This window comes from Pecten maximus, chromosome 12 (assembly GCF_902652985.1).
Source record: "Pecten maximus chromosome 12, xPecMax1.1, whole genome shotgun sequence".
NCBI lineage: Eukaryota > Metazoa > Mollusca > Bivalvia > Pectinida > Pectinidae > Pecten > Pecten maximus.
The window spans coordinates 5,777,202-5,803,788 of record NC_047026.1 but is presented as its reverse complement, the minus strand read 5'-3'; the positions used below and the strand labels follow the sequence as shown (position 1 = coordinate 5,803,788).

The 26,587-nt window shown below is 33.4% G+C and overlaps 1 protein-coding gene across 1 annotated transcript in view; it reads right to left on the bottom strand.

Moving 5' to 3' along the window:
- LOC117339992 (dedicator of cytokinesis protein 1-like) overlaps positions 1-26,539 on the bottom strand; it is a 91,915-nt gene extending 65,376 nt beyond the window's left edge. The window contains 20 exon segments of the mRNA XM_033901719.1: positions 904-1,087; positions 2,005-2,108; positions 2,450-2,525; positions 2,852-2,950; positions 3,341-3,468; positions 7,216-7,297; positions 7,442-7,562; positions 7,856-7,931; positions 8,303-8,374; positions 10,161-10,224; positions 10,640-10,724; positions 10,859-11,007; positions 11,312-11,347; positions 11,639-11,726; positions 12,402-12,457; positions 12,669-12,758; positions 13,617-13,713; positions 14,296-14,392; positions 22,913-22,996; positions 26,402-26,539. Of these exon segments, the coding sequence (XP_033757610.1) occupies positions 904-1,087; positions 2,005-2,108; positions 2,450-2,525; positions 2,852-2,950; positions 3,341-3,468; positions 7,216-7,297; positions 7,442-7,562; positions 7,856-7,931; positions 8,303-8,374; positions 10,161-10,224; positions 10,640-10,724; positions 10,859-11,007; positions 11,312-11,347; positions 11,639-11,726; positions 12,402-12,457; positions 12,669-12,758; positions 13,617-13,713; positions 14,296-14,392; positions 22,913-22,996; positions 26,402-26,447 (1,834 nt within the window). The 5' untranslated portion in view covers positions 26,448-26,539.
- Positions 26,540-26,587: the final 48 nt, after the last annotated feature.

Genomic DNA, 26,587 nt, shown 5'->3' with positions numbered 1-26,587 from the left:
GTCCTAATATTAACAGTCTGTTCTAATATTAATGGCTTGTCCTAATTTTAATAGCCTGTCGTTATATTAATAGTTTTTCCTAATATTAATAGCTTGTCCTAATATCAATAGCCTATCCTAATATTAATAGCCTGTCTGAATATTAAAAGCCTGTCCTAATGTTAATAGCCTGTCCTTATATTAATATCCTGTCCTAATAGTAATAGCCTGTCCTTATAATAGCCTGTCCTAATGTTAATAGCCTGTCCTAGTGTTAATAGCCTGTCCTAGTGTTAATAGCCTGTCCTAATGTTAATAGCCTGTCCTAGTGTTAATAGCCTGTCCTAATGTTAATAGCCTGTCCTAATGTTAATAGCCTGTCCTAGTGTTAATAGCCTGTCCTAATGTTAATAGCCTGTCCTAGTGTTAATAGCCTGTCCTAATGTTAATAGCCTGTCCTAGTGTTAATAGCCTGTCCTAATAGTAATAGCCTGTCCTAGTGTTAATAGCCTGTCCTAATGTTAATAGCCTGTCCTAATGTTAATAGCCTGTCCTAATGTCAATAGCCTGTCCTTATAGTAATAGCTTCTCCTAGTTTTAATAGCCTGTCCTTACAATAATAGCCTGTCCTAATGTTAATAGCTTGCCCTGATATTTAATACAAAAGTTAACACACATAGGATATAGACATAAATGCAGACATTATACCAGGTCATGTGACCAGCTAACAATGACTCCATTTCTTATTAAAGAAGCTAGTGTAAGATATCATAACAAAATTTAAGAAGATTATTATTAGTGAACATGTCATTTTATTGAAATAAACAGAGAAATATCATGGTCTCAACTCCCTGGACACCTACAAATGTCCCAAGTCCATTTTACATTTCCTTTTTTTTTGCCTTCAGCCCACTTGTGACATACCATTATGTGTGAGCTTGGTGGAACAGACAAACGTGTTGATCATGAAGCTATCCTTTTGGTTGAGAGTGAAGGGTCCTGAGAATAGTGCTATCTTGCTACCCTTCTGGATGTCCTGTGGATCCAAATCATCTCGTGTGGACGGCATGTCAAGATATGGGTCACTATCATCATGCTTTCTCTCGATCTGGAAAAAATAGCGGAACGAGGTGAATAATCATGATCTTGAGCAAATAGCGGAATGAGAGGATGAATAATTACGATCTGGAGCAAATAGCGGAATGAGAGGATGAATAATTACGATCTGGATAGCTTTTGTTAACAATATTTTATTAGACATTTTGTGGTCAGGGTTTAACAATACTCATAGTCTTTTTCATGAACTTACAAGTTATGATGTTGCATTCATGGAAAGATAAATGATATACCTTATACACTAACAAGTTATGATGTTGCATTCATTGAGAGATAAATGACATACCTTATACACTAACAGGTTGCGATGTTGCATTCATTGAGAGATAAATGACATACCTTATACACTAACAGGTTGCGATGTTGCATTCATTGAGATATAAATGACATACCTTATACATTAACAAGTTATGATGTTGCATTCATGGAGAGATAAATGACATACCTTATACACTAACAAGTTATGATGTTACATTCATTGAGAGATAAATGACATACCTTATACACTAACAGGTTATGATGTTACATTCATTGAGAGATAAATGACATACCTTATACACTAACAAGTTATGATGTTGCATTCATGGAGAGATAAATGACTAACAGGTTGCGATGTTGCATTCATTGAGAGATAAATGACATACCTTATACACTAACAGGTTACGATGTTGCATTCATTGAGATATAAATGACATACCTTATACATTAACAAGTTATGATGTTGCATTCATGGAGAGATAAATGACACACCTTATACACTAATAGGTTATGATGTTACATTCATTGAGAGATAAATGACATACCTTATACACTAACAGGTTATGATGTTGCATTCATGGAGAGATAAATGACATACCTTATATACTAACAGGTTGCGATGTTGCATTAACTGAGGGATAAATGACATACCTTATACACTAACAGGTTATGATCAATGTCTGCTAATGTTGTGCTGTTTTTATTCATCAGTTTCACAAAAGACATGGCAAACGGTCGCTCTGATCGGTCTTTGCCTGTCAAAGTACAAAGATACATCTTCCTCAAATCTGAGACTGAACATGTGCTAGGAATTCATTCTTTACTGAATTCATTTGAATAATTTAAAAGGCATTTTGATACCAACAAACCATTTTCTGATTTGTTTTACCATTTTTTTTTTTTTTTTTTTTTTACTGTCTTCAATCTTAACAGAACCATGACTAAGAAAAGCTGAAAACTTCAATCCAACATTGTCATCAATAATCCTGATATTGGGAGTAATTCAAAATTAGAGCTGAATTAATCTAACACACTGTCTCAGACAGCTGTATCAATTGTGTTACGACATCGAACTATCATATAGATTTAAACCTACTTTCACTTGTTGATCTGTGTTTAAATAAAAACTTGAGATGTAATCCTCTGAATTCCTCTTCTGTAGATATAGCCACCTGGAACAGTAAAAGAAAATAGAATCTTAAATGAGTTTTATAAGTGATTTTACGAAACAATAAAAGTTTTGTTTTTTTCAGGTCTTGGAATTAAGAAAGTTTCATAAAACCTCAGATGAAATGAAAACTTTAACATACTTTCCATCACATAACTCAGACTGCTTTCACAAGTTTTCAAGCCGAAATGAGGAGGACTTGACTCTTTCCGTACCTTGTGTTCTTTCAGGATTCCGTACCAGAAGTTGTTACTAGGCTTGCCCCCAGAAGTTTAAACGAAATGACTAAATAGATCATTAACATTAATAGTAAATACAGATGATTGTTACCTTGATGGTCTCGTACCACTTGGGTTTGTCTTCGTGGTAGTAGACCATGGATCGGTACTCTGTCATCGGCTCTCCTCCACACCCATGGCTTATGACACCCTACAACATAAAACACAACCGTAGTTAAAGTCTTTAGTCTTGACTGAAGGTGGGCTGCAGTGGCCGAGTGGTTAAAGTGTCCCGACACTTAATCACTAGCCCTCGACCTCTGGGTTGCGAGTTCGAAACCTACATGGGGCAGTTACCAGGTACTGACCGTAGGCCGGTGGTTTTTCTCCAGGTACTCCGGCTTTCCTCCACCTCCAAAACCTGGCACGTCCTTAAATGATCCTGGCTGTTAATAGGACGTTTAACAAAAACAAACCAAACCAAATCTTGACTGAGGTACAGTGAATCTAATGATCAGGTGTAGATTTTGACTAATATTATGATACGTGTTGTGAATATGAACCGTACATATTGACAAATTTATATGAGATATATCTGTACCTTTAATTTTTCCAGGTTTTTATTACAGACGACCATGGTGACCTCCACGTTTTTGTCGGCCGTTTTCGTTGGTCCACGTGTAAACTCGCCCTGTTTGATTGTTATGTAGATGTCATTTCGGACATCACCTGTTAAAATCACAAATGTGGTATTTAGCGCAATATACAACAGGTGTACAGTACATGTATCATTAGATTAGTATACAATTAATTCTGCATTGTTTGTATGCAGGATGCCGGTTTTATTGGTTGAGATTTTTTTTCATACCTCTTAAAAAAATCTGCAGATGGCGCGAAAAAAATGTTACAATACGGCCATTAATTGATGTGTATTGATTCACTGACTTTGTGTATTGATTTGTGAAAAAGAATTCCTTAATAAATGATCATTTAAATTGTAAATAAAACATGTTTTGATTTTAAAAATCACTTTCAAAAATTAATTAGGTGTTGATATCAATTATTTTTTAGTCTCATAGGGGTATGAAAAAAAATTTGTAAACTTTTGTAAGAATCCACTACGTTGATTCATAGAGTTTGCAAACAAATTTTTGTTCGTACCCCAATGAAACTTAAAGAATTGACATCAATGCTTTAATAAATAGATCAATACGTTTGTGTCCTATATGTGGGGTTTTTTTGTCAGTAAAAACAAGATACTTTCTTGATACCATACATTAACAAAGGTATCAAAAAATGTTTTTGTAATGCATATCTCAGTATTTACAGCATGTTAATCCCTTACACAATGAGATCTCTTAACAGGTGAATATATCACAACTAAAACAGAAATATTGTATAAAACTACTTCAGCTCAATATTTATTGGCCCAAAATAACCATGGCTATTAAAGGACAGTTGAACATAATCCTGTATTGAAAATGTATGTGAATGTTTTGTATTCAAATATTGAAAAAATGTGTTCAGTCAACAAGAAAATAAGTACATCAAAAATGTTCACCAAACTAATACACAAAATAAATGCTGTAAATGATCATTTATTTATAGCCACAATGGATAAAAGCTCATCTGATCTTTTTAAACCAGGGCTTTTTCTCACTGGTTTGGGGAGGGGCCATTTTGTCTCATTTTGGGAAGAAAATTGGTGAATTGGGAAAGAATTTTTCAGGAGCAAACTCCAAATTTTGCGAATTTGGCTTAAATATGAAATAATTTTAATTGGGAATGGGCCCATTAACGGCCCCAAAAAGTCCTGTAAACATACATTACATGTAAAATATAGGTCACTACATGGATATGAAATGTATACAGTATATGTAATAAATCATTGCCCCGGCCAGTGCGACCACAATTATCAAATATTGAGTTGCTCACAACCTAGGTTTTCACTGAGATATACCAGATCATATAGAAAAAGAATCTAATATGGCTAAACGAAAAAAAGGTGTTTATTGCAAAAGGGGTCAAATTTGACCTTTGACCCATTAATCTTGACCAATGACTACCCAGATTGTGATCAGGTGATGAACCTGGTGTTATGACACCATGGCTATGATATGAAGAAAACCTGCTGAGGGGTTCTCATGATAAATCATTGTTTTGGAATGGCATGTGACAGATGTTGGCAACATATATATCCCGCCTACCCCCACTTTATACCCCAATAGCAGGGACATAAAAAAAGTTTACACTTGACCTCTGACTTTCGACCTTACCGTTTAATCTGGCACTATATATGATCAAGGGAAGTTGTACTGTTGCCATGGCAACATTTTGATAAATAGAGTAACGACAGAAGGGACTTACTGATACCTGGGCATATTGTATCTAGATTTAGCTTCTGAGAAAGCATAGGATACCCTAGCTATCCATAGTGGTATAACAACACAGAACAACAGATTAACAACATTCAAAGCAAAAAGCGTTTAAATCTCTAGATTCTACTACGTCACTGAAAAGTGTTAAAGATGACAACCCACCAACATATATACACTCAGTATACAAAAAAAGAAAAAGAAAAATGTTCACCACCTGGAACGCATCATTGAAAAAAAATTGTTCATAGGTGACTTTCGTGAGCTCTATTTGAATAAATATGACAGAGAATCTGGCAAAAAAAAATATGTAACAGTTTCCTGGTAACATCAATAAGCAAAAGATTAAAATGATAAAAAAAATAATTTCCACATTTACTAAGATCACTGTCTAAAAACTCAATATGGTGCAATGCTACAACATGTAGGATGTATTGATGTGAAACATATAGATTTGTAAGGCTTACCTCCTAGAGTCAACATATAAACAAATACAGGTACATTACACAGGTAAATCACACAGGTGTGTCGTACAGGTATGTTACATACCTGACAACAATAGCAGTCACTCTGTACATCAAAATGACATCATCAATATGTAACCCGGGTAAAATACTAGCCACAAAATACCTCTAGCCATTTAGGGTACAGACAATGTATTATATTTGATGAGTAAGTGTGTTATCTTGACTGCAGAACTATTGTTGAAGCATTCATATTGTTGAAAAGCGGTCGTCATGGCAACATCCAAAAATAACATTGAAAAATGAATTTCAACCTCAAAATTATACAATAGCTACATCGTCAACAAGACAAACTTTAACACAAATAATATCTTAGGAGGAGCATTGACCAGTTTTCTTGTAAGTTAAGTGTAAATATGTCATTCAATATTTCTATACTATGTTAGGAAAATACACCACCTACAAATTTACTGCGTAACAATATACAGTCGAATCTGTTTTAAGCGACCACTCAAGGGAAGTTGAAAACGGTCTCTTAATGGAGAGTGGTCTCTTAATAGAGATGGTATCTTAAATTTAATAAATGTTCATAAGCTTTTTATTCGCTTTATAAATTGGCAATACTGATTTATAATATATATGAAAAATGAACTACCACTTTGAAGAAAACAAAACAATTTTTTTTTTTTTAATAATTATTACTGTGCTAATTTTTCATCATTATATGTATTTTTTTAAATTCTTTCAGCATAGCAAAATACATCGATTTAACATGAGAAACATATTCTTTGGTTAATTAGATTACTTTCAAATTATTTATATATATTTTTTTAATTCCTGAAATCTTGGTCCGGATTTCCGCTCTGATTATTATTTACATTCCTGCATTTCCTACTTTAAAAACGGCGACTTTTTCACTGGCAAATATCTGTTTTAATGTCTCAAAAAATATAACAAATCACGATTTAACAGTAAGTTAACTGTTTATGCATTCCTTCATTGTTATATTTCGCATGCAAATTGATATATCGTATATAAAACGTCTGAAAAACGTCAGAATTCTAGACGGTCACTTCGCCTCATCTCCCGTCCTTTTGCACGAAAAGTAAAACTACTTGGGTGTTATTAAGGCGAAAATGGTAATGTAAGGCATTTTGGAGACTTCTGGTCGCTTATTGGAGAGTTATTTTTATCACGGGAAGGAAAAATTGTGGTCGCTGGTCGCGTAAACAGAGGGTCGCTTAATAGAGTTAAAATATATAGCGAAAACGCTTGGGAGGAATTGAAATGGTCGCTTAGAACAGAGGGTCGCTAAATAGAGATGGTCGTTTAGACAGATTCGACTGTACACATTACCAAAAACTTGAATACTTCAGTTGGAGAATGAAACATATTGTCTTTGCACATCTAAAGAAAAACTTTTGTTCGAGATTACATTACCTTTGAAAGATTTTTGGTTACAGATTATACTAACTTTGAACACCTAAAGACTTTGGTTCGAAATTGTATTAACTTTGAACACCAAAAGACTCTGGTTCAAGATTATTTTTACAAGTACAAATTTAATTTGAAAACCTAAAAGGCTTTGGTTTGAGATTACTTTGAGTTCCTAAAGACTTGGGTTGGAGATTACATACCTGGCATGATGACCTCTGGGAAACCCATCTTACGGGACACAGGTGTATTCTGACCGACAAGGTGAGGGAAGTCTTCTCGTACCTACAACACAGAAAACAGTGAAAGTTGTGTTACCGAGATAAGCCAGGTAGATTTATCATTGTCTTTGTGGAATCAGACAGGAAATTGTGAGGATTAATTACACAACACTGAAACAGATGAAACTGAGATAGAAAGCCAACAAACCTGTTTGGGATCGCCTGAAAGGATCTTCATGGAGACCCACACTCCTTGACCCTTGTGGTTGATCTCTTTAGCAATGACAACTTTCCGAATCAAACTCTCCATGGCCTCCTTCTCTCCACATCTATCAAACACACATATTCCAATTTATAAGGCATTAACAGTTATATTCAACATTTTTTTTTAAGTTTCAAGAAATATATGGTTGAAATACTTTTAGTGACACAGGAATTTGTATGTAAAAATAGAAAACATATTTTTGGACTTACTGTTGAAATGGTACAGGAACTTTTAAAGACTTACTGTTGAAACGGTATTACAGGAACTTTTTAAAGACTTACTGTTGAAATGGTATTACAGGAACTTTTTAAAGACTTACTGTTGAAATTGTATTACAGGAACTTTTTAAAGACTTACTGCTGAAATGGTATAAAATGTTGCGCTTCCTCTGAACACTCTTGTTTGCCATTCATGATATCTGTTATGTCGAGGACTGAAACACAAGACAGTATGTATATGATACAGTTGGAGAAAATACACCATAAATTTGAAGTTAAACACTGCCACCACGGCATCTTAGCATTAATGATGAAATGGATGAACAGCAAAACAAAGTCATTCCAAACATTAAAACAGCAAAACAGGTCTATTCTTCATACTTAAAGTGAAAACAAATAACTGTGTTAGTACTTAATTTAGACAAATAACGTCAGATTTAACAAAAGAATTGTTTACCTAGCATGCAAATGTTATTAGACTATAAACTGTAAATATCCTCATGGATCACGCCTCGTAAAATCTCCGAGACTAGAGTTTTTCTCATCATTCTGATCTTGTTTTTTTTTTTTGTTCTTTTTTATTTACCTGCCACTCCAAAAGGCCGCTTCAATCCTTTTGTCTGTTTCTTGTCGTCTACATCTTTAGTATCCATGACCCCTGTTCCAACAGAAAATGATAATGTGTTAGAAAGATCAAGAAGAAATAGAGGATATCTAACAGTGTCTTCAGTAATACCAAATATATTTCACGAGTGGGGCTAATATTTTGATATTTTTCACGAGTGGGCAGTGAAAAATATCAAAATATTAGCCCCACTCGTGAAATATATTTGGTATTACTGAAGACACTGTTAGATATTCTGTTTATTACATTTTTTATCATAAAAAACCTACCCCGTATGCTAACTAGGCCTACAGCAATAATTTGTAAACAAAAACAGTAGTTCCCCCTGTCCAGGTGCTGACATATATGTCGGGCTTTCTGATTGGTCAATTATTTTGGTATTTTGTAATCATTAATTTGATTGGTCAAATCAGCAAAAGTGATATTTTCACTAGTGAAAAATATCACTTTTATAGAATGAATAATTTTTTATATTTCACTGGTAAAAATGTAATAAATATCTATAAGCACGCTCTCCTTTTTCAGCCTGACTATAATTTTACTTTATAGCTGCTACACATAATCATGAACAGTTTCTACTTAAGGAGCTTTAATAACATATTTTACTGACATTCCTCGGGTATTCATCCTATTACCTGGGTACATGTGTGGGTATTCGTCACCACAACTAAATACCCGGGTACTTGTGTGGGTATTCATCACCACAACTAAATACCTGGGTAGATGTGTGGGTATTCATCACCACAACCAAATACCCAGGTACATGTTTGGGTATTCATCACCACAACCAAATACTCCGGTACATGTGTAATGTCATATTCTCTGGCTAATTTCATTTTTTTTTAATAATCAAACCTTTTCCACCAACTGCAGTAAAAGCGTTGATGATGTGTATTGTCATGAAAATAAATAGGTAATACGTTTTTTGTGTGAAAAAAAATATATCCAAACTAGAACTGTAGCCAGGATGGCTGACTAATACCCCCGCAATCTGCACGAGTCAATGGTGAATTGGAACTGTTAATTAGAGGCTAACTAAGATAACCCAGTAATATAGTGACCAGTTGGCATAGCAACCATAATTTTGGAAAAAAAAGAAAGTGGCATGCACATCTACACATGGTCCTCTATATTTGTGTGAAGTTTTATTGAAATCGGACATTTAGTTTAGGAGGAGTTGTCCGGACAAACTTAAAGTTATGGTTCTTATTGGAAAACCTGTTTATAGTGACCAGTTGCCATAGCAACCATAATTTTGAGAAAAATAAAGTGGCATGCACATCTACACATGGTCCTCGATATCTGTGTGAAGTTTTATTGAAATCGGCCCTTCGGTTTAGGAGGAGTTGTCCGGACAAACTTAAAGTTATGGTTCAAATCAGAAAACCTGTTTATAGTGACCAGTTGCCATAGCAACCATAATTTTGAAAAAAAAAAAAAAGTGGCATGCACATCTACACATGGTCCTCTATATTTGTGTGAAGTTTCATTGAAATCGGCCATTTAGTTTAGGAGGAGTTGTCATAGCAACCATAATTTTGGAAAAATAAAGTGGCATGCACATCTACACATGATCATTAATATTTGTGTGAAGTTTCATCGGAATTGGCCCATCGGTTTAGGAGGAGTTGTCCTTACAAAATGCGTCTACAGACAGACAGACGGACGGACGGACAGACAACCTGATTCCAGTATACCCCCCTAACTTCGTTGCGGGGGTATAAAAATATCATCAGAATATATTTTTCTGAAAATATTAACACAACTATTGGCAATGATGAGGTAAATAGTGTAAACAGTTATAGATGAACAAACTTACCTATTCTTACAATTTGAAAAACTAGAAACACTTTTTCTCGTTGCCGGTCTTTAGCACCTAAGTCCTGGAAAGATAAGTCAATATATAAGTGTTATTGGTGTTTGTTGTTGTTGTTGATTGTACAGTAAAATGGTGATCACTGATTCATTAAACATACGTTAAACAATGATCAATTATTTTTTATCATAAATGAATGTCATGGAAAACCAGAAATTTTATATTGAAACAAATATAAGTAAATAAATAAAATGAATTATACATTATACATATTTGTTTCCATGTCAGATCATAAAAACCTAGTCTAAACTATTCACACCAGAGAATATTGGTATAAAAGTATTAACATTTTCACTTCAATTTAATGATCCAAGTATTATTTTCAGAGAGACCTTCCCAACAATAGACAGATACTTTAGCAAATATAGCAGGTCCCTGCCAATCACCTAGTACCCGTACAGTGGACTGGATCATAAACCTACCGTAAAGACCACTTTATAATTGTTCAGCATTTCTAAATTCTTTGGCACGCCTCCTCCTTTGGCCCACTTCACTACATAATTTTCACTGAAAAGTCAATAAAAATGAAAAAATAATTCATGTTCCTCATCTGTATCAAATTTTGTCTTCCAATAAACACAACTAATTACATAATTTGTTCAATCAAGAATATTTTAGTCACAAACACTACAACCTCTTACCTTATAAATTTTCCAAATTTGGCATCGTAAAGGCTCATCAGGATATCAGCATCTTCGCCGATCCGACAAACAAAATTTCTTAGTTTCACAAAAAGGTTAAAAGTGTGAGGCCATGTGAGACTGATGCCGTCCTCGTGCCCAGCATTCGCCTGTAAACCACAATCAATGAATATCAATGTTGTTTGAAGGTCTGACCCTATCATAAACCGATAGTCCAAAAATTAACAATTCAGAATTTCAAAATGTTAAATAAAACAATTAATTTGTTTTCTGCTTTAAATTAATTCAAGGAATAATCATACATATGGAAAATCAGCATTTACAAATCATTTTCTGCAATTGGGAAGGGAGATAACCCTTCAGATACACTTTTTTTCTTGCTGTTACACCTAAGCAGTCACAATGGTCGATTGTTATCAATTAATAAAAGCATTTGTTTTATTTTGTTCTCACCTTTTCTGCTTTGATTCGATCTGCTGCGAGTTCATGCTGAAAAGTAAACATATGAATTTTATTGTTAAACATAATATTAGTGAATTATTTTTATGTTCTAACCAGCTGTATAAAATGTATACGTAGGTGCTAGAAATTAAATTGGATCATTGATTTCAGAAAACTAAATAATTTTTCTACAATATCTTAAATACTAATACAAAGACTGGTCAATTTTACAGTTCTGCATCACAAACTACTTTCTGAATAAATCATTACAAAATAATATCTATTATGCAAGTAATTATTTTATTCATTACACAAGATCTTAAGTCAAGAAATATTTACCTGTTTGAAGAGGTTAATAGCACTTGTTGACTCAGGGTCAAGGACATTGCCCTGCTCGGCTCGAACAACAAGGTCAAGGCCAAGCATGCTATAGAAAAAATAAATCGAGATATATAATGTATACACCTAGTATTCAGAACCAAGTGAACATAAAATCCCTTTGTCAGTAAAGATCAAATGAACATACAGTCCTCTCATAACAAATCCATTGCCCGCTCTTTTCTGGCACATTACCCGTAGGTTACCTGCTATGGTCTGAATTTCAAGTTTAAGTATGTAATTACCTTGAAAAACATATTTTTAGTCTACTTTTGGGAGACAATCTTGAATGCATATGCATACATGCTTTAAAATTAAATCTATTTATTATTATTTTTTTTTTTTTTTTTTTTGGTCTACAAATAATATTGAATTATCTTGGATTTGACAGATATTGTAAATGTAGTCCAAAGCTTTCATGGTTTTGTTTTCAAACCTTTTGTTAGAGCCCGCTTCATCAGATAGCCAACAGAAGTAATTTTTAATGTTTAACATCATACAGCCCAAAGGCAATACACAGGAAATTATGGCATCTAGGCTCATTTAGATGATTTCTGCACAAAGGGTCTTATCTGCGGATTCTATACTGGATAAATACTTCATATTCTCAGACAATACTGATATTAAAATCCAGATTATTTCTTTCTTGCTTTTTTCTCTCTGTAACCCAAACTCGTGACTTAGCATCTCTGTCACATTCTGTACGACAGAACAAAGAACTTACTCATTTCCTATATCTATTTTAGATGATATCTTCTGTTGTAAGTCTCGTAGCTCCTCCTGGAATACAAAAGTATACAATTTTAAAATAGAATAAAAACTTCCTTAAAATGATCACTCTATTGCAATGAATACTCTCACAATGAATACTCCCTCATCATGAACAATCCCATTACAATGAACACTCCCTCGAGATAATACTCGGTCATGATTCACATGTATTCCCTTATAATGAACCGTCTTAGCTTTATAACAGTAATATCTCTCTCACCGCTGTCAACTTCCTGGACATAATTTTTCGCCGCCAGTGGATCAGTTCTTGCATCATGCCCATGATTTCCGCAAAATCGGATTTTCTTTCCTGAAAGAAGAAAAGTAGAAAAACTGGAATTACAGTAAATATAAACCAACAGGAGTTACAAACTGTTATCTTTCAACCCTTAACATTGACCTCTGAACCTTGTAAATGTTGAGATAAATACATGTATACCACAATATTGACCATTTAACCCTGTTGATAATGAGATGATCATGAATATACCACAATGTTAACCTCAGAACCCTAGCTGTCAATGTGGAGATGAACATACCACAATGTTGACCTCTGAACCCTGTTAATAGTAATTGTCCTGAGATGAACATATCACAATGTCGACCTCTGAACCCTGTTAATATTGAGATGAACACACCACAATGTTGACCTCTGAACCCTGTTAATATTGAGATGAACATACCACAATGTTGACCTCTGAACCCTGTTAATATTGAGATGAACATACCACAATGTTGACCTCTGAACCCTGTTAATATTGAGATGAACACACCACAATGTTGACCTCTGAACCCTGTTAATATTGAGATGAACATACCACAATGTTGACCTCTGAACCCTGTTAATATTGAGATGAACATACCACAATGTTGACCTCTGAACCCTGTTAATATTGAGATGAACATATATACCACAATGTTGACCTCTGAACCCTGTTAATATTGAGATGTACATATATACCACAATATATAATGTTGACCTCTGAACCCTGTTAATATTGAGATGAACATATATACCACAATGTTGACCTCTGAACCCTGTTAATATTGAGATGAACACACCACAATGTTGACCTCTGACCCTGTAAATATTGAGATGAACATATATACCACAATGCTGAACTCTGAACCTGTTTAAGTGGAGATGACAATGTTGAAATGAACATACCACGAAGTACTGTTTCCACATGCCGTGCCATTCTCGTAGTACACAGTTGATCTCCTGGGACAATGGCAGCTCCTTGGGAGCAATAGTTTCTAGAGAGCTGGAAATAGAAACATTTAAAATTCCTGAGTGAAAAACTTTCGAATTGTGTACATTACACAAATTCAATATAATTAATGCTTGTCTTCTATTTAAAGTGAGATATTTATAAGTTTTTTCTGGGTTTATTGCCCTTTGAACAGATGTGGTCATTTTGAGGCAGTCTCCTTGTAGTAGTTGGTGGCTACTTCACTGAACAATATACTGTAGGCTAGTGAATGTAGGCATATCACATGATATCCTAAGAAATTAGGATAATATGTCTTGCCAAAGATACAACTATATAAAAACATATTAATGTATTCTCAGTAAGATTCAATTATTTTTCATGAACATAAATGGCTTTTTGGTTTTGATCATCAACAAGCTCCAGATTTGATATATACAGAATCATTGAGAAATAGAGATAGTGAAGCCTGACATTGCCAACCATTGACATAACATCCTGTAACATCACATCATATCTACAGAACACTATATACCGAAATGCAAGGGTATTAAATTTTAACGTAACCTCCATAAAACAATATAATTATTTATACATGCTGTGAAGTTTTATTTTCATTTTGAGATGGCCCCTTACCCAGTAGTTAACACTGCTGCTTCTTTTATATGTACATAAGTTTTTGGGAAGACCCCTCGCTGGTTCTTGTTCCTCGTAGTGTAACCCCAGTACCATCCTGAAAAAAGAAATTAACATTTGTGATGAGACGACCATGATAATCTATGTATATACATATAATTATATACATATAAATACAAAGCACGCACATCTGTTTTCAGGTAAATAGAATTTATACCGAAAAACCAGGAAGTTCACACCACCAGGCTTCAGTAAAAACCGGCGTAGTAATGAAAGTAACAAGGAAATTTTATCCATTGGTAACAAATTTATACATCTAAACAAAAGCTGACTTCATTCACACCTTAGCAATCTAATGTTTGTGACACTTTACTGGAGATAAAGGAGTGTTATATTATGACTATAAGTTTGATGGGTTTATCTTTCAACCTTTACAATGAGGTACTTTGGCAGTAGAATACTGGCCAAGCTGTTTGCCTTTGGGCAGTAGATCTAGAGTATATAATATTTAATGCAATTCCTATTTATTTTTTTCTACAAGTTTACAGTCTTATTATGAGTAATTATAAGTTTTAAATCTGCAACATTGGTTTGTTTGTTTTTTTTGTTTTTTTTTTTTAACGTCTTATTAACAGCCAGGGTCATTTAATTATAAGAACGTGCCAGGTTTTGGAGATAGAGGAAAGCCGGAGTACCCAGAGAAAAACAACGGCCTACAGTCAGTATACCTGGCAACTGCCCCACGTAGATTTCGAATTCGTAACCCAGAGGTGGAGGGCTAGTGATAAAGTGTCGGGACACCTAAACCACTCGGCCACCGCAGCCCCAAAAAACATGATCTGCAACAGCAGGTCATCCCACATGATGGATAAGTTTAAAAGTGGCAATACAATCAAAGATATTTCTGTTTGCCCATTTATGCAAATAATATACACAGATTTGTAAATGTACAACATGAAATGTTTGTTGTGTATAAACTATCCTTGTTTTTGTGGTTGTGACGGAACCACAAACATAAATACAATAGATATTGCTGTATGTATTATTGTTATATCATTATTACATAAGTATGTGTATGTACTAACTGCGAAAAGTTTGTACCCATTAAATAATTTGAAAATTTAATTTCAAATCCGCGAAAGAAAGTACACACGAATATTTCATGTTAAACAGTACGTGAAAATTCTCATTTCTTTTTTTTTTGTTCCACTTCCCCAAATACTGATCCTTGCTCTTTTCCATATCTATGATACTGAAAAGGAATGTTATAATCACCACGAGCACCCAAACCTCCTCTGCAGTTTCAAATTATGTGTCATAAAAGGCGGTGTTCGAATCCACCCATCAGAACTCACAACTATGGACATGAGTACATCTACAAGACATGAGTCATGGCAGCTTTATATAGCGTAGGCCTGGAAACTTCAATATATTGACCATTTCATATAAAAGAGTATACCCCATGTATCACTCTTAATTATATATCATTAAAGTCCTATCAACAGTCAGCGGCAAAAGTCAACAGTCAGGGCATAGTTAAACAGTCAATGGCAAGGTCAACAGTCAATGACAAGGTCAACAGTCAATGACAAGGTCAACAGTCAATGACACAGGTCAACAGTCAATGACACAGGTCAACAGTCAATGGTATAGGTCAACAGTCAATGGCACAGATCAACAGTTAATGATATAGGTCAACAGTCAATAGCACAGGTCAACAGTCAATGACACAGGTCAACAGTCAATGGTATAGGTCAACAGTCAATGGTATGGGTCAACAGTCAATGGTATAGGTCAACACTCAATGGTATAGGTCAACAGTCAATGACACAGGTCAACAGTCAATGGCACAGGTCAACAGTCAATAGTATAGGTCAACAGTCAATAGTATAGGTCAACAGTCAATGGCACAGATCAACAGTCAATAGCACAGGTCAACAGTCAATGACACAGGTCAACAGTCAATAGTATAGGTCAACAGTCAATGGCACATGTCAACAGTCAATGGCACAGGTCAACAGTCAATGGTATAGGTCAACAGTCAATGACACGGGTCAACAGTCAATGGCACAGGTCAACAGTCAATGACACAGGTCAACAGTCAATGGTATAGGTCAACAGTCAATGGTATAGGTCAACAGTCAATGACACAGGTCAACAGTCAATGACACAGGTCAACAGTCAATGGTAAAGGTCAACAGTCAATGGTATAGGTCAACAGTCAATGACACAGGTCAACAGTCAATGGCACAGGTCAACAGTCAATGACACAGGTCAACAGTCAATGGTATAGGTCAACAGTCAATGGTATAGGTCAACATTCAATGACACAGGTCAACAGTCAATAGCACAGGTCAACAGTCAATGACACAGGTCAACAGTCAATGGTAAAGGTCAACAGTCAATGGTATAGGTCAACAGTCAATGGTATATATATGTCAACAGTCAATTGTACAGGTCAACAGTCAATGATATAGGTCAACAGTCAATGACACAGGTCAACAGTCAATGGTATAGGTCAACAGTCAATGGTATATATATGTCAACAGTCAATTGTACAGGTCAACAGTCAATGGTATAGGTCAACAGTCAATGGTATAGGTGATCAACCGCCAATGGTATATATATGTCAACAGTCAATGGTATAGGTCAACAGTCAATGGCACAGGTCAACATTCAATGGTACAGGACATGTACAACAGTCAATGAAATAGGTCAACAGTCAATAAAATAAGCCAACAGTCCACAACATAGGTCAATAGTCGATGAAATAGGTCAACATGTACAGCAGAGAGCACATACAGGGCATGATCAACAGTCAATGAAATAAGTCAAGGGTCCAAGACATATAGGTCAATAGTTGATGGCACAGGTCAACAATTGATGGCACAGGTCAACAGTCTTGACTAAGTAAGTATGTTTGTTATTTTTTACACATATATTGCTCTATGTACATGTCTTAACCTTATAACATTACTGTTAATAACACGCGCTGCCATCACATCGAATCCACCCGCGATGCTATTTTGTTAAACCTTTAAGTTATATTATTTATTTATTTATTCATTCATTCATTTACTTTTAGCATCTGTACACCACCTAAGATGTTTCCTAATTAATCATAATAGGCCCTTTAGTAATACGCATCCAACATTTGTTTGTTAGGATCCAGTACCTATATTGGTTTATACCGTCGTTATTACTTACTAGACCCTATATATATATATATATATATATATATATATAATATATAGGGTCTAGTAAGTAATAACGATGGTATGGTCCAATATATAGATACTGGTAACAAACAGATGTGCACTAGTACTGGAATGTGTATAATTATATAACTAGAAATAGATAATTGGACACGTATAATGACAGTACAGACAAGTAAATTGTCAAATTTTCTGAGTCAATATTTATCCACCCCTATATCAAGACACAAGTAAACTACAAACGATCACATATAGACATAGAACATGGAACAGTTAAACAAGATTAGTAGATAAACAACAAGCAATATCATTATGTTTGTGTTACTGTTCCCCTTGGTCAACCTTGAATTTGCCGAAGGCCTATCTTAATTAATTAGACAGCATCTTAAGTGGTGTACACCTGGAATAAATAAATAAATAAATAAATAAAAATAAATTAATTAATAAAATTAAAAAAATAAATAAATAAAAAAATAAATAAATAAATAAAACAACTAAAAAAAAAAAAAAAGATATATACGTATACGTGTATACAATAATGTACATTTTTTTTGTATATACCAAACCACAAAACTGAATTCAGTGGTTAAAGCTATATGATTACTACACACACATATATATAGTTAAGTACAGTCTGTACCGTACACCTTAAACGCTTCCACACATAAAGCTACAAACAAGGAAGATATCCTGGTGTACACCAAACCTCTTCCCCTAAATTTATATAAAAACAACACTGATCCTCCATACTTTTAAAATCGCTGAAATAAACCACGCTGCACAGACAGAGAAGACATGCTGCACATGACCTTTGACCCTAGACCCTATCAAATTTTAATCTGTTAGATAAAGACCAGTGGTTCAGTGACAGACTGACAGAGCATGTAAGATTGAAGATGTCATCCTTACTGATCTCGGCTGTCAACACATGTATGAAGGGCGATATATAAAACCACTTCAGTTTGTACACAGCCACAGCCTCCAGTCAGGAAAACTGACATGTATACAGACATTTCTGATGGGTTTATCAAGAATCATTCATCACATACTTAGAATTTTTTTTTTATGGATTATATTATTTCAAAAACTTTTCACCCTGTGTTTGTAAACATGTAAGCTGATCATTCATAAACTAATAAAATGTAAAAAAAAAAATGTTTTCAACAAATGCGAAAAAAGTTAGCAACTTATATTTATATATATCCTGCTTGTTGGGCTGGATTGAAGTACGAAAGGGGTTTTACTTAAGGAGGAAACTGGAGAACCCATTGAAAACCCACGTGGGGCAGCTAGTTGGCGTACCCCATATAGCTTTTCCCATGCATCTGATCGGGGAATCAAACCCAGGACGCCTTGGTGAAAGCTTAAAGCAAGTCTGTTACCACTGTACATGTGCCACCCGATCGTGACCACCCGCGACTGCATAAAATGATAGCTAGCTATATAAAGTGCTAGTATACATGGGGTTACATTTAGAAGTATACATTGTAGGTGGGGGCTACAGTTAGAAATTCATGGGTTTTGTACACTGTCATGGGCACCTTACTTTTTGGACCAACAAACACACAAATATACATATACTATATAAATTTCAATATTTTAAATCTGTAGAAATTTGAGTTATATACATTATAATTAATTGATTATGAATAATACAAATGTAAATAAAACACTCATGAAAATTTGTAATTTTGCAGTACATAAAAAATGTAAGCAGGATTATATTATACTTCCATAAAGCACTATAATATATATAGCTATACATGTATAAATTCTGCATTGCTGTCTAAATTTGCTGGTAGTCATAATCTATTTGGGTATTTTAATAATCAAATTTGTTCTAAAATTAACATATAATTTATATATACATGTAATGTATAATAATAACTTTTATTCCAGATAAAAACTATGTTGGTTAAGAAAATTAAGAGCATGAATATTAATGTATCACATTTGTATATTTTGTGAATCTAAACATACATACACTGTATAAAACATGATATAAAATCATACCAAGCTCTATGTGCATTTTAACACTGCAATGCTATTTGGCTATGCATGGGTGTTGAATAAATAATAAGTTCAAAATGTCTTAAAAAAAACTAAAAATCTGACTCACTTTAATGCCTATGTACAGATTTTTCTTCTTTTAACTATGAAAATATGCACGGATAATTTTCCATGTGTCATGAATTTGGAGCTAATTGGTACAAGTTTCTTTCTTTACACAATATGTTCTTTTCATAATTTAACAAGTCGCGATCGTCTAACTGAAATATTAATGTTGTCACTCACACATGTTGCTAATCTAACAAATTGTCGTATAAAAAGGAAAACGCAATTTTCTCAACTCACTGATAAGAGAATAAAGGTAACTATGGAAACCTGAATAATTTATTGATGGCAGGGGTTGTCCCTGGAGAGATAACCGTTCACAATTTCAGTCCAATTTAAATTTCCCTATATAGGACACCAAGATCACATGAGGATCCTTTTCCAATTTAAAGTTAAATTTAATTGCATTTTATTTAAATGGAAAGCTAGAGTGAAGAAGATATAACCGGGGCACTGATAACAATACTATATACATATAGCGAGGGCCTGGTGAAATATGGTTGTGATTAATTCTATTGATTTATAGTATAAATTGGCATGCATGACATCTATATTACATTGGTGGTACATATTTTGTGAGTATACGTATAAGTCTACAATAATTATAATCAGCAAGCACTATCTCTGATATGCATGTGATCATGATGACACAGTCACAATGACAATTAATTATAATAGACTAATACACAGTCACAATGACAATTAATTATAATAGACTAATACACAGTCACAATGACAATTAATTATAAAAGACTAATACACAGTCACAATGACAATTAATTATAATAGACTTATAATAATGTATTTAGTATACGTAACCATTGCAACCTGAAAGATATTGGAGAAGAGTTTCATTATTAATTTAATTGCAGCGACCTTTACATAAATAATCAACAGGATTTTTATTTATCTTGATACTATTATGAAAGACACAGTGCTTTTAATTTCAAAATTGTTTTTAATTTTGTAGTAGATGACAAATTGGTTTCACTTGTGAAGTTCATGATCATCAAGTAATCAAATGAACTCTATTTGTATGAATCTTTATATATAACTTTGTGACAATAAAATCCTGGTCGTCATTATCAGAGTTTCCCCTCGATATTTTGATTGGGATTAAAATAAACATTATATTCCTGGCAATGACAAATGGAAGTTTCAATACATGTCAATGAAACTTACACATTTTAATTCAGATTAATTAACAAGTCTACATATATATATATATATACATTGTATATATATCTTGTCTTATTTTGTATTGTATTTGGTCAAAATATCAAGTTGACTTAAAAATACAGTTATATGCTGATCAAATTATCTCCATCATTCAACACCTTCCCCTATCCCGACCCCCTAGCTGCCCCTAATTACCCCAAATCCGACCCCAATCCCCTTGTCCCATATATATTTGTCCAATGCATATTACACCTTGCATACATGTATATGTTCAGGGGTTTCCTTTATGATGTGTTTTGATATTATCAGACATGCAGGTGAATCTTCCTGATCTCAGGTAGTGTACACTGTATCACGTATACACTATACACTATATATATATACCTATAGATACATGTATTAGTACACAGGTTGAGTCTACATATACTGCTGTATATATATAAGTACAGGTACACCTGTACAGTCAACAATGCTGTATTGATCTATAAAAGCTGCAAATAGATTTGATAGTTTTGTACCTTCGTAACCTCCTCATTAATAAATAATCAACCATTTGTGCAAGTACATTTAAAAATATGCTGAAAACTTTTTTCAACATTTTTTAGCTCGTGGTAACCTGTCCAAGGGATACGGAGATATTGCTTTATCCCCTAACATTGCCTGTAGATATAGCAATGCAAGGTTAAAGTTTATTATAAAACAGTGTTGTGTCAATGCAAAAGAAGAAACATCTTAGGTATTCAGCATGTACTCCTTGTGAAAAGACCTTATATTACCATTAGTACATTTGTGGACCTACTGACCTTGACCGTGACCTTTGACCTACTGTTAAAAAACTTCAACCTTGTAATTATAATTGCCCACAGTATTTTAACTGAATGAGATAGGGCTTTCATATTTGAAATGCCTTATTCTTGTGACAAGACCTTCTCATTGGTAATATATTTGCAGATCACAATCGTTTCTTTATGATATTTATGATTTATTTCATAATTACATTCATTATCAGTTGGGTTTTTTTTTTAATCTGATAGATATGGCACTCAGGGACATTTACCGTTAATTGAAACTGATAATTGAGAATATCTTAAAATATTAAATATTGGGCTAACAGCACAGGTGCTCCATCATGTTAAAATCCAGATCTAATATCAAATGCTGATTTCCCAAATTTTTAGAACATTATATATATATATATTACTGGCCATGGGCTAGCGCTGTTTACATGGAGTTCCTTAGAGTCAAAGTATATTGGTCCAATGGTATAAAATATTCATGGAGTCTGTATATGACAAACCATCATGTCAGTATACAGCATCCAGCTGATAGCAGCAGTACTAGTAGAGTCATATAACACTTAACAACATCTGTTAGCATCCATATGTCAACTCTTTAACATCAACATGTTTTTTTTGTTTTGTTTTTTTTTATTTTGTATTTTAACATCCAAAAGAAAATTTCTTAACTTTATTAATATTTCTTAAAATGAATTTTGTTTTTCTCTCTTATAACACATGTACATGTACACCTATAATCACACATGTACAGACCAACTCCTTTTACACTAAAGAGAATTTCTCCCTTTAAAGGTAGCGGTATTTGTTTTCTAAAATTTAAATCTTAACAGAAACTCTCAACAATGCTGGTACTACATATCTTGTGGGAATTTTGTTGAGTGACAATTTGCAATGTGAAAGAACAAAGAAAATACATATACAATAATCATATGCTAGGTTATAATAGGTAATAATAGATAATATTAGGCTATAGGTCGCTAATATGATAATTATATATATATAATCTACAGCTATCAGAAAACCAACTCAAAAAGCATGCTCCTGATCGGAGCTAAGCTGAACCCTGTACAAATGACACAGACTTATTCAGTATTTATACAAATACTGGCCCATATCATTTATAAACTTCCTGTGGTACACAAACGTGTTATACACAGATAATGTACATGTATATAATAGCTGGTCACTTCCTGTGTGTTGTATATATACAGGGCGAGAGGATGGACGTACTAAGGATGAGACCATTTCCTCCTCTGTTTCACATATGTGTGTAGGGGATGTCAGTGTAAACAGACTCGGCTATATAAGTACCTTCAGTTTCTTCTAAGATGTGTACAGATTCTCCCACGCTCAGCTTCAGACAAGGTGGCCGGTCCAGAGAGAAGTTATAGACCGCTGAAACATACAAATTCACCATCTAACTATTAATAATATCAATAAATACAATGTTCAAATTGTTGTTTTTAAGAGGTTTTTTATGGAATAAAATTCAGCAAAATCATATTGATATATTTATCTGAAATACAAAATTTATAGTATTTATCACATAATAAGACCTGGAGACTCAATCAAAGGAAAGGGCTTACAGCTGGAGGATAATGATTTATGTTCAGCATATCACTAATTGCTCGTTTATATGATAACACTGTTATAATTACATATCCTCATTTTCAGGAATACAGTCTTATATATACTATATATATGTAATTAACTGATGATAACTTTTGCATTTTAATTTTGAATTTGAAGTGTACCAAACATTTACAGCTCTAGATCCGGAGTCATCAGAGAATTGGCCAGGTATTGTTTAGGTTATGATTCATGTATATGTACATGTGGTTCCAATATCAATCGATAAATTTAATCAATGATTTATTCTTTCAGGTTTTATCTCTGACTAATCAAGCACGGTTAGACTATACCATATAGAAATAGATAAATTGAGATTTACAGCAGACTTGTGAAAATTAAATTAATGAACGACAGAACAAAAAATAAATTTATCTTAAAACTTGACCCCCCCCCCCCCCCCCCATTTCCATTTTTGTGAGTGCCTCCAGTAGAGATTTATCGTTCTGTTTACAATTGATCATTTCAGAAATTGTAACAATTGTTGATAAAATTGTTCCCATATATATATATATTAACACTAGCTATATAGTCATGATCACAGGTTCTGTAATTAAAAGGGCACATGTGTTTTCAATATATAACCATATCAATGTCATCATGACTGCCACATGTACATATATATACAGTAATAAACACATGTACATACGCAAAACAATGCACATGCTTGTGTTAACCACTGCACAATATTCATAAACAAACATATTTGACTGCATGAATGCTATGCATGTGCATTGACACAAATAAGATGTCTATAAAACCTCTGCTAGAAATTGATATCTTAAAAAAAATTACATATATATATATACATGCCAGTATAATTATGTATCGTTGAATTGCCATTAAATGAGTTTGACATGTCAATCACTGAATCATCATACCAACATCTACAGCCTTAACAGTTAAATATGTTTATGTTGATAACTAAGTAACATATATATAAACAACACTTATAAAGGCCACTACATAAAAGGGGAAGGATTGTGGAGTGTAAAATACAAATCATGGTCAATTAATGCTTCAATTAACTTAATTTTCAAAACATTTTTAAAGTGAAAACATGCACAAATTTCCAGGAGGGCCAACACATAACCTCCATCTCAAAGGCATAGAATTGTGATATTGAGCTATAATTAAATTCCTAAAAAGTAATACATGTGTTTTCACTATATATATACCATGCCAGTAAAATATGGTAGGTAGCCATATAGATGGGAAATTATTTCATTCTTCAAAATCTTTTCTTCACTTTAATAAGTGTTACTTGAAATTGATCAAAAAAAATTAATAAAAAAAAACCTTCAGGGTAGGACAAAAAAATAAGAAACATAAGGACAATATATACATGTATATGTATATGTGATAAAAATGTGTAGTCATTGGGTATTAATGGCAACTAAAAGACTTAAAATTTTAAGCTTTTCTCATAGGAGAAGTTTTCTGATATATTTCATTTAAATGAATATCAGAAAACTTCTGCTATGATAAAAGCAAACACTGATATATGTATTTAAAATAATGGATCAGGATATGAAACCCTTATAATGTCTAAACATACTTTTTCTGACCAATATATCAATCATGTGTCTGCATGATTAATCATGATCAGAATATATAATGGCTATAAAATAATAACCATCCATTCACTTATAATTACTTCAATGGAAGTTTAATTTTTTTTAATCTTGATGGAAACTTAACTTTGATAAATTAGGAAATTGTTATGTTTCAAAGAAAAGTCTTACTCCTGAGTTTACACGTTCAGTATTGTACATATATATATATATACATGCACCTAAATACACAGATATATATGTATATAAAGATTCTCAAAATACATCTAGTAGCAGACACTATACTTTTCCACAAAATATTGTTTGTTCAAAGGCCTGTTTATATTATGTTATAGTGCATTGCAATTTGGCACTAGCAGTGGACTGGAAAAATCTGAAATCAGAATATTTTAGGCAAATTTCACAACAACAAAAAAACCTGAAAATTACAAAAACTTAAGCTTGTGGATCGTGAGTGTTTTTTTGTTTTTATCTATGAATCACATTGAAAATGTAAGTCATGTGTGACAAAAGTCATGTTGTTTCTGTTGTGCATGCTAATGCATTACTTAAGGAAGTACTTCCTCAGCTGTCAGCCACTGAGCCGAGAGTAAAACAAAAACAACGAATATATAATCTCACCTAAAAATGCTTACAGACCCTAAAAGCAGTTAAGATGATTTTCAGCTGTAAAGTTAAACAATGTTTTGTTCTTTTTTCTCCTATAAAGTGGAGTGGCTGTGGATATACAACATATTGCTATGTGAAAACTTGGTCCATATATATATCAGCAACACTTGAAGTATACATATATGTGACATTTGCACTTGCAGTGATTTGTTATGAATTCCAATTTCTGGGATCCCTTATATGCTAAAAACTCCCCAGATTCCCTTCTCTTATTTAATCATCTATCAATTTTTTTGTACATACTATATAGCTAGAAATGGGGGGAAAATCCTAAATTAATTAAAAAATATTTAATCTGCATACACAATTAATGATCACACAAATGAAGTATTTGAGAAAAAACACACTACTGGAAACAGGAATTATGGTTCAAATATAGGTATCAATAGTTTTGTATAAGACTGACGAACAGTAAATTATAGATGCATGTTTATATGAAATATATATCTCAAATACAGTTTGATGTGACAAATAATTAGTATCTATGTGTAAAGAAGAAGAAAATAAGAATCTCGACATATGTGACTTTGTTGTTTTTGTTAATTTGTATATGTCTTCAGAAGAACCGAAGCTTAGTGTGAAAACAAAAGGATCTAACTGTCCATCAATGAACAGCATAGAATCTATATTGTTTATCCATACCTATAATAACGTTACAATATTTATTCAGATTTTAAACTCGTTTCAGAAACCATTCTTTAAAAACAAATTTTACATATTAAAATGATATCATATATCAAAACACAATAACTTATTTACATTGACAGGATACAAGAACAATTAACTTTACCCTCTATGTTTACGTCTGAGGGTTTTGCATTGTGATACCAGCATCACTCTCTCCAAGTCAAAGTCGCTCACTTCCTCATTTATAAAATCAATTTTATTTCCTATTATCCAATAATAATGTATGTAAATAATATCTTACCGACTCCGTATCTGCGGCTTCTGTCAGCTTTGTGCCACTGCATCATGTTTGCACAATGATTAAGCCATATATCCGTAAAATTTATCTAGGGTACCATTCTCCGGATCATTTTGTATGAAGCTGACGGCCATTGATATCACGTGGTTTCATTTTGTTTCCGGAATGTGTGCGCGCAAGACGTATCCA